We start from the raw sequence: 9,525 nt of genomic DNA, 5'->3' as shown, positions 1-9,525 counted from the left end.
CTTTTAATTGTAACTTTATACATACATTTTCAGGGACTTGTACCAGCTGTTTAAGGTATAAGTGAACATGTTGAGCAAAGGTTGTGTGTAAAGCATCTGTATGGAAAATGGAAGAAGAAACATTCAGGGTTGGTTTTGAAAGAGGTGTTTTGGAGTGCAGCTAGGGCTACTACCATCCCAGAATGGGAAAGAGCAATGATTAGGCTTAATGCATTAAATAAAGAGGCTTGGAAATATATTAAGGAAATACCTGCAAAATTTTGGTCTAGATCACACTTCAAGACACATGTTAAGTGTGATCTTCAAGTTAATAATTGGTGCGAGGCATTTAATAGAGCTATTATGGAACACAAGGACAAACCAATAATAAGCTTTTTAGAGGGAATTAAACATTACATCACCAAAAGGATTACAAGTCACAAGGAAATGATGCAAAAGTACAATGGAGTAATATGCCCTAATATCCAAGTTATTATTAAAAAGAACAAGAAGCATGCTCATGGTTGGGCTCCTACTTGGCATGGAGCTATTCTGGAACACAAGGACAAACCAATAATAAGCTTTTTAGAGGGAATTAAACATTACATCACCAAAAGGATTACAAGTCACAAGGAAATGATGCAAAAATACAATGGAGTAATATGCCCTAATATCCAAGTTATTATTAAAAAGAACAAGAAGCATGCTCATGGCTGGACTCCTACTTGGCATGGTGATGATGACATGGCAATATTTGGAGTAACCAATGGGAGAGACACTTTCTGTATCAATCTCAAAGAGGGAACATGTTAATGCAGGAAATGGATGTTGAATGGGATTCCTTGCAGCCATGCAATCTCATGTATGTGGCAAATGAAGAAATCTCCAGAATATTATGTTGATGATTATTACAAGTAAGATTTATAGATGTTTGATATGGCTGTTATTAGTGTTAGAACAAGATTTGTTCTGATCAATATTCTTGTTTTGATGATAACAATGTATATGAATTTTGTATAAGACAATGTGGTACTCTAATCCTTTGCATTTTCTATTTCAGGAAATATATAAGGAGTATGCACAATTCAGCGCTAAGAAGCATTGACTCAGAAGGTTCAGGATTGCAACATCAGAACATGCTCTCGCAAGACATCAGAAGATGGTCAAGCAGAATCAGAACATGGTCTATGAAGCATCAGAAGAACATGAGATCAGAAGCAGAAACACTGAAGTTCTTATGGTATCACACTCAAGCTCTTCAAAGTCAGAAGACAAGAAGATGCTCTGCACCAAGCTGAGACTCTGATTATTCAAACGTTGTATTCAAACATGAGATCAGAAGTTAGTACTAGATGACAGACTATTAAGTCTAATCTCTGACTGACAAAAGGAACGTTAGAAGCTACAAAATGCAAAGTCAGTAAAAGCAGGAAAAGCATGGCTCGAGGTAGTTGACAAAATAGTGAAAACATTAAATGCAAAGCTGTCCAGTCACGCAACACATTAAATGCAATTCAACGGTCATCTTCTCAAACGCCTATAAATATGAAGTTCTGATCAGAAGCAAAATAAAACAACACTTGCAAAATACTGAAACGCTGCTGAATTCAAATCTCACGAACTTCATCTTCAACCTCACAAACTATTGTAATATTTAGTGAGTGTTAAGCTTAAAACTTAAGAGAAATATCACAGTTGTGATTATAGTTTTCTAAGAAGCAATTCATACTCTTGTAAACATTTATTTTTACATTGATTGTAAAAGGTTCCTAGAGTGATCAGTGAGATCAGTAGACTCTAGAAGACTTAGAAGTTTCTAAGTGGTGATCATTGATCGTCTAAGAAATTATAATTTCCAATAATTAAAAAAAAGTTTTTTCATTGAATAAATTTCCGCGTTCAATTAAAAAATGCTTATTTTGTGAAAAGAAAAAAATTAGTAATATATAATAAAATATTAAAATGGGGTAGTTTGTTTATATATAATTGAAGGAGAAAAATAATGGTTTATTTAATTATTTTAGTGGTATATAGTTGTAAAAATTCGTTTAGACTCGTACCGGTTAATTAAGAATAAAATTATGTTTAAATTGGAGAAATATAACAAAGCAGAATGGACTAAAATACGATTGAATAAAAATGGAGCAAAATGAAACATAGATTCTAAAAGTTTATTCTTTATTTATGTATTTTTTTTAATGATTTGACAGAATAGAACAAAAAAAATTAATTTATTCTATTGTATACACTCCAAATTGAATGAGTGAAAATTAAAATATTGGATAAAATATGATAGAATGCATTTCATTATGTTATGTTCTATTCGATTCATTTTCATCAATCCAAACAATAGAATATATCATTATTTCACTTTACTCCATCATGTTTCATCAATCCAAACAACAAAATATAACATTATTTCACTTTATTCCATCATGTTTCATCAATCCAAACGTAGCCTAAGGGGCTGTTTGAGAGTTGATTTTTGAATGATTTTTTAGCGGAAAACTTTGGAGTAGGGGTGTTCAAAATCAAACCGCCCCAATACAAAACCGCAAAACCGAACCGAACCAAATCAAAACTGCAAAAAAATATATTTGGTTCGGATGTGTTTGAGCATTTTTTAACAAAACCTCGCAGTTCGGTTCGGTTTGCAATTTGTAATTAATAAACCGAACCTAACTGCATTACGTTACAACCAACATTCACTTAACCCTCATCCAACCAATACTCAAACCTATTATGCCTTAGTCTCACGATTACAAATGATTTTTTCTTACTTACATTAAAAGTTTTAGTTTAAGTCTTCTCAAATCTCACCTAACGGCATCGTGTCTTTTTCTCATCTTCTTTTACAAGTACATATCACCTCTTCTTCTCTAGTCTCTCATCTCTTAAATTCTTTCTTTTTCATCTTATTATTTTTATTTTACTGTTCTCTCTTCCAATTACGTTTTTAATACTCCTCTTATTCTCTAATCTCTCATCTTTTTTGTTATTTCTTTTTCATCTTCTCTAATCTTTGACTCATCTTCTTTTTCTATTTCATTACAAATGTTTTTTATATTGTTTTATGCTACTATTTTATATTTTTTTTATTTCACTTTGATATTTCTGTATATTAAATGGAAAATTGTTGTCCAAATATGATGATTTTTGTTGTTATTTGATAACACATATATGATTAAATACAAAATTATGTTGTCATCTATATGTGCATGTATGGTTCAATAATTTTAAAAAAAAATCGAACCAACCCAAACCGCATTGATTTGGTTTGGTTTAGTTCAGTTTTATTACTAAAAGTCAACCGAACCAAACCAAACCGCCTAAATCGCATCGCGAACACCCGCTACTTTAGAGGGTTGCATCTATATCTAAAAATATGTGATATTTTTTAAAAATTAAAAAAAATACGTAGTATATTATTTTTTTTACTTTTTAAAAATATCAAATATATTTTTAAATATAGACGCAAACCTTCAAAAATTTTCCCTTTAAAAAAGTCAATTCCGAAACAACCCCTGAATGACCAACTATAATTGTTCTACGGCTATATATTTACGCGACCCAACTCGACCCGACCCGACCCATTTCCTTAAAGCATAGGCTTAAAACAAAACTATAAATTAAAACCCTAAAACAACGTTGGTCCGTTTGGAAGTTGTTTGCACTGAACTACACGGGAGAAACCCGCTGCCGGAATCGGTCGTTCGCCGCCGCGAAACAGTTTGAAAGTTCAGCTTTTAATACACGGTTACGGTTCAGTAGGTATGAAAAAGCATCTCACTCCATTGTTCAACTGCTTTTGGTGCTTTCATTACTTTTACCGTATACAAGTCATTTGTTAATTTTACATTGAAATTGATTCATTCATAGGTTAGAAACTGAGAATGGAGGAAGAGAATAAAGAAATTGAATCATTTAAGGATTTGGGCTTGAATGAGTCATTGGTGGAAGCTTGTGAAAAGCTGGGTTGGAAGAATCCGCTTAAGATTCAAATAGAAGCAATTCCTCAAGCTCTACAAGGTTAGATGTAATCTTTGCTTCTATATTGATATTTAAATATGTGTGGCATTGACACCATAGTTTCTACTTGTATTAAAATTATAGTAGCGTCCTAGAATTGGTCTCTAGTTAGTCATTTTCGTTCTATCGTTAGTTATTAGTTAATTTGGTCATTGTTCCGTGCTGGAACTAGAGTTAATTGGAAAATATGAATTAAGAGTTTGTTACGAGCTTCTAGTGAGAGGGGACTGACTTGTAAGTTGTAAGGTTAACACTCCAACGCTCAAGTCAGTGTGAGATTGAAAAAGTGGTGTTTGAATGAGAAAAGATTTGAATATTTGTCAAGTGGTGTACTTTCGTCTTTAAATAGGAGAAATGGTGGATAATTGCACACGCGCCGTGGAGCGGTGTGGGATGCGGTCAACCGTTGGATTGAGCTGGGCGGTTAGCAAGGCATTCGTGTGAGGGATTGCCTGCTCTACGGAGAGAAAGAGTATACCTTTTCCGCGTTCAATAACTCGTTGCTTCATCATTGGGCCTGTCTTCAGTCCTCAAATATATTATTAGTTTGTCACTTTGGTCTTTAGTTACAAATAGAAGAAACATTGAGAGATGTTTTTGTAATTTTGATGCAATCGGAGATTATAGTTATAGTAATCTGATTTTGAACCCGGAATTTTATACATGAGTATTTTAGTTTTTATATTTTCAATTTCATCGCATTATTGTGTTCAACGGTGTTCTATTTCAACCTTTATATTTTCCCCATCTTTAGTTCTTGAGGGTGGCAGTTTTAATGATAGTTAATCTATATTAACTTTCTGGCTATTTATATTTTGTGTTTATTAGGGAAAGATGTGATTGGAATTTCCCAAACGGGTTCTGGTAAAACTGGAGCTTTTGTTCTTCCTATATTACATGCACTCTTAGAATCACCATATTCTCTCCGGAACAATTTCTTTGCTTGTGTAATGTCTCCCACAAGGTTTGATAATTAGATACCCGATCATGGATTTAATATTCATATAATTCAGATTTATATGATGTAATTATTCTCACTGATATTTAACTAGTGTATTTCTTCTCTTCCAACCTTTTTTCGTAATCTAGGGAGCTTGCTTTTCAAATTGCTGAACAATTTCAAGCTCTAGGTTCTGAAGTAGGTGTCAAGTGTGCTGTGGTGAGATTCTAATGCTTTTTTCTTGCATAATTTGTTATGCATGAATTTCATGTTATTTAGTTCATTACATGTTTGTTTTGTTGTTTTGCCCAATCATATGGTGGTTATCGACATGCATTACTAAATAATCTATTTTGATTGGTATCTTTTCCTTTTTCTATAGCTTGTTGGACAGATTGACATGGTAAGACAGGCCATCGAGATTGCAAAGCGACCTCATATTATTGTAAGTGTTATTGTTTCTGTAGGCATGCTTGATTTCATTTGTTTTTTCTACGAGTATAAAATTAAGATTGTATTTTGATTTAGTGCTACTTTTAGTCTTCTAATTTTATCAGTCCTGTGTTTTGTTTTTCCTGTGTTTTGATTTAGTGCTACTTTTAGTCTTCTAATTTTATTAGTGCTACTTTTAGTATTTTGATGATGTTTTACTCTTGAAGGTCGGGACACCTGGACGAGTCTTGGATCACCTAAAAAACACCAAAGGATTTTCTCTTGATAAACTGAAATACTTGGTATGATTTCTACGATATTTTGATTTAAGCTTGAGTTTTATTTTTCATATTGAATTCTAGCAGGAACCAAATTTAATGTTCATATATATTGACATTATTTTCTGCATCATAAGGAGATGTTGATAAATTTGTGTTTGCTTTGTACAATGCTTTACACAATGTCTTTTTCAAACATGCCATATAGATGTAAGGTGTCGTGTTTCATACATAGTTGCATCTTGGACCTATTTGCAACTTTACAAAATAAAATATTTAAGTAATATTATGTACTTTTCTACCATATCATATTCTAGTCCACTTTTCTATGTATCTGGTGTTAGGTGGCCTTGTTTGATTGTTCTGCATTTTGAGCAGGTCTTAGATGAGGCAGACAGACTGTTGGATGAGGACTTTGAGAAAACGCTTACTGAATTCTTAGAATTTATTCCTCGTGAGCGGAGAACATTTCTTTTTTCAGCCACGATGACAAAGAAGGTAAATATGTAGGTTTATTAGTTATGGGGAACTTAATAGAATATTTATTGTTAACCCTTTTTCCCTTTGCATTTACCGGATGTGATATCTTAATATTCAAATGAAACCATTTTCTTTAAACATTATGAGATATGGAACCTATTACATGAGCCCTTTTTGGGAAGATTTTTAGCATCTAACATTATTCAAGTTAACAACTTTTGTATAGCTGTATAATAGTTAACGTGTATGCGTAGCTGCATAGTTGGTTATAACAATTGTTGTTTGTTACAATTGCTGTCATAACAGAATCTGACAAAGCCTCTGAAGCTCTCATTCTGTGAATATTCATGTACTAAATCAATCAATCTTTTTCTTTCATATTCACCTAACAATAACAAACGGGATTATCGTTTTTCTCTCTGATTCAATGTTTTCCTTTCCTTTCTCTTTGATTTCTTCAAACTATCTAATCATATTACTCTAGGTCAAATCTTGTTTACTCCCTCCATTTTTTACTATCAGTCGTTATGACATTTTCACTCGTATTAAGAAATATAATTATTATCGTATGAAAAAGAGAAATTATGAAGGATTTTACAAAATTGTCCTTCATTAATGATATGGAAAAAATAAATCTAAAGAATTGAAAAACGACTTATAATTCGATACAAATTTTCCCTGCAAAACAACTTAAATAAAAACAGAGGCAATATCATTTTAAATGACAAATTTTCTCTGATGGATCTTATGATGCATTATTAAATGAGAATACGGAGAGAAAGTAAAAAAAAGTCTGTTGAATTTTTTCTGTAATGTGTATTCAGTTTACAATAGAACTAGAAACAAGTATTTATACCTGTTTTCAACTGATACTAATTTAATTAGGGGCTGCGCTGACTCAGCACAGTTAGTTACAAGGCTAAGACCTTGTTTGGCTACTTACACCTCAAGGTAGTTACAAGATTAGAGCTTTGTTTGGCTATCTATCTATCTATTGTTTACTCTGTTAGCGATTGTGTAACTTATTCATTTGTAAACTTACAAGTTACAGTTGTAATAATAGAGAAATATGCACTCTCGCTATTTCAGGTCCAGAAGCTCCAAAAGGCTTGCTTAAGGAAGCCTGTGAAGGTACAACCATAAGATTTACAAATATCTTTATACTTATTATGCATAAGGAAAATTACTCTCCTCTGATTTCAGGGGAAGGAGCTGTATTTTTCTATTATGTACACAGGTGTTGTTATTCATAATTTTTTATTCTTTTTAGATTGAAGTATCATCCAAATATTCTACTGTGGACACACTGAAGCAGCAGTATCTCCTTGTGCCGGCAAAACATAAGGTTTTTCTTCTTCCTTGTCCAAAAATATTGTATCTCAAATATTTGGACTATCAATTGCACTTTGAAGTGAAACTATTATCTTATATGATTGTTTTCATTCATAGGATTGCTACCTTGTATACATTCTCACTGAAATGGCTGGAAGTACATCAATGGTATTCGCCGAGAAATGTGAGACAACATGGCTTCTGGCTTTGATTCTTAAAAATCTTGGTTTGAAAGCAATCTCAATTAACGGTCATGTGAGTCAGGTATACATATATACCACAACTCATTTATTATAAATTGTCATTTGCTCTAAACTGCCACGGTTTATGCCTAATTTTTATTTTTTTTTTACAGCCGAAGAGACTTGAAGCCTTGGAGAAATTCAAGTCTAGGGAGTGCAATATTCTCGTTTGTTCTGACGTAGCCAGTAGGGGACTTGATATTCCAGCGGTAGATATGGTGATTAACTATAGTATTCCCAAAAGCAAAGTTTATGTACATCGTGTGGGAAGAACCGCTCGTGCAGGGCGGTCTGGATTTGCCATTTCCCTTGTGAACCAATACGAAGTGGCATCGTACATGAAGATAGAGAAGTTTATAGGTGAGAGGAGTCTATCCTCTTTGCCTTTGCCTTAACATTTTAAGGAGCGAATCTAATACAACTAAACAAGTTTGTTTTTCAGGCAAGAAGCTACCAGAGTATCCTGCAGAGGAAGCGGAAGTTTTGTTTTTGAAAGAGCGCGTTAGTGAGGCCAAAAGATCAGCAGACAAGGTGAACTTTTTTGCATTTACCTTGTGTTTTAAGCTACTTTTATTCTTTCTGTCAATTTCTTAGTAGATTATGAAGGATTTGAAACAATTCTATTCTTATGTGATTTAGTTATTAATTTTCTATATACTTAATTGTTTGTATTTTGATTTGTGTAGGAAATGAAGGAATCCAGCGAGAAGAAGAAACGGAGGAGTGAAGGAGATTTTAGTGAAGAGGATGAGGACGACTTTGACAAATACTTGGGTGTCAAAAATAAAAATTCTTTCAAGAAGTTGAGAAGATGATAAATTAATAGTTAAATATATTTTTGGACTTTATAAAATTGGGACATTTTAAGTTTAGTCCTTGTTAATTTTTAATAGGTAATTTAGTCCCTCATAAAGGGTGGTTAACAAAAATGGTCCCTAGTGTTAAAATTGTACTATAAAAAACAAGATAAATATTCAATCTTGCCACATGAATACACTTTTTAAATGACTAGTGATTAATCAACTTTATTGTTTTTATATGTATTAAACAAAATTTCTCCAATTAAATATATCTGATTTTATGCATTTAAATTACAATAATAAAGTACCGTAGTCGAAATTTTGTTTCAAATTACATAATTTTTGTTTATCAACTTATTAAAATATACGATCCTAAAATTGTTAAAACTAAACAAATAAAAACATAAATAGATGAAATTTAAAAAAGCAACAAACTCATCCAAAGATAATAGTTAGGGTCTAAGCAGGTTATACAAAATTGAATAAATTGAAGATTCGAACTAAACCAAACCGAAAAAAAAAAAATTAATATAGTTTGGTTCAGTTCAAAAATTGAATCATCGAAAATTAAATTAGTTAGATTCAATTATGGATAATCCTTTTTTATAACCACAGAATCAATGAAGTGGTCGGATGTGTATAATTATTTCATTCTTGCGTTCCATGAGTAGTTGTTCCAACAAAACACAACATGCATGTGTTGCTCCATTTAATAATTTTTTTATTAGTATTCTCTCTTTCGATCTTTGAAAATGAATTAAAATTTTATCGTAATTGTATGTGTAATTTGATGATGAATCAAACTTAATTTTATGGTACTTTTATTTGTATTTTATGGTGAACTATTATCATTTACAGTAGGGGTGTACGTGGGTTGGGTCAACCCACAAAACCCGGTCAAACCCACCCAAAAAAATCCATAAAAGTGAGTTGGGTCGGGTAATTGGGTGGATATGGGTTTCAAAACTAAAAAACCCATTAAAAAATTTGGGTTTCGGGTAAAACCCAACCCA

General features: G+C 32.3%; 1 protein-coding gene across 1 annotated transcript; it reads left to right on the top strand.

Moving 5' to 3' along the window:
• The first annotated feature begins 3,598 nt into the window (after nt 1-3,598).
• LOC131618348 (DEAD-box ATP-dependent RNA helicase 10-like) lies at nt 3,599-8,735 on the top strand. Its single transcript, XM_058889592.1, has 13 exons — nt 3,599-3,750; nt 3,859-4,008; nt 4,837-4,972; nt 5,098-5,167; nt 5,331-5,393; nt 5,608-5,682; nt 6,037-6,156; nt 7,228-7,269; nt 7,409-7,483; nt 7,588-7,734; nt 7,826-8,072; nt 8,155-8,243; nt 8,399-8,735. The coding sequence occupies exons 2-13, from the start codon at nt 3,873-3,875 to the stop codon at nt 8,525-8,527; spliced, it is 1,329 nt and encodes a 442-aa protein (XP_058745575.1). The 5' UTR covers nt 3,599-3,750; nt 3,859-3,872; the 3' UTR covers nt 8,528-8,735.
• The last annotated feature ends 790 nt before the right edge of the window (nt 8,736-9,525 follow it).

The sequence above is a fragment of the Vicia villosa genome, linkage group LG7 (assembly GCF_029867415.1).
Source record: "Vicia villosa cultivar HV-30 ecotype Madison, WI linkage group LG7, Vvil1.0, whole genome shotgun sequence".
NCBI lineage: Eukaryota > Viridiplantae > Streptophyta > Magnoliopsida > Fabales > Fabaceae > Vicia > Vicia villosa.
The sequence above is the reverse complement of the archived record's forward strand: the minus strand, read 5'-3'. Positions and strand labels throughout refer to the sequence as shown.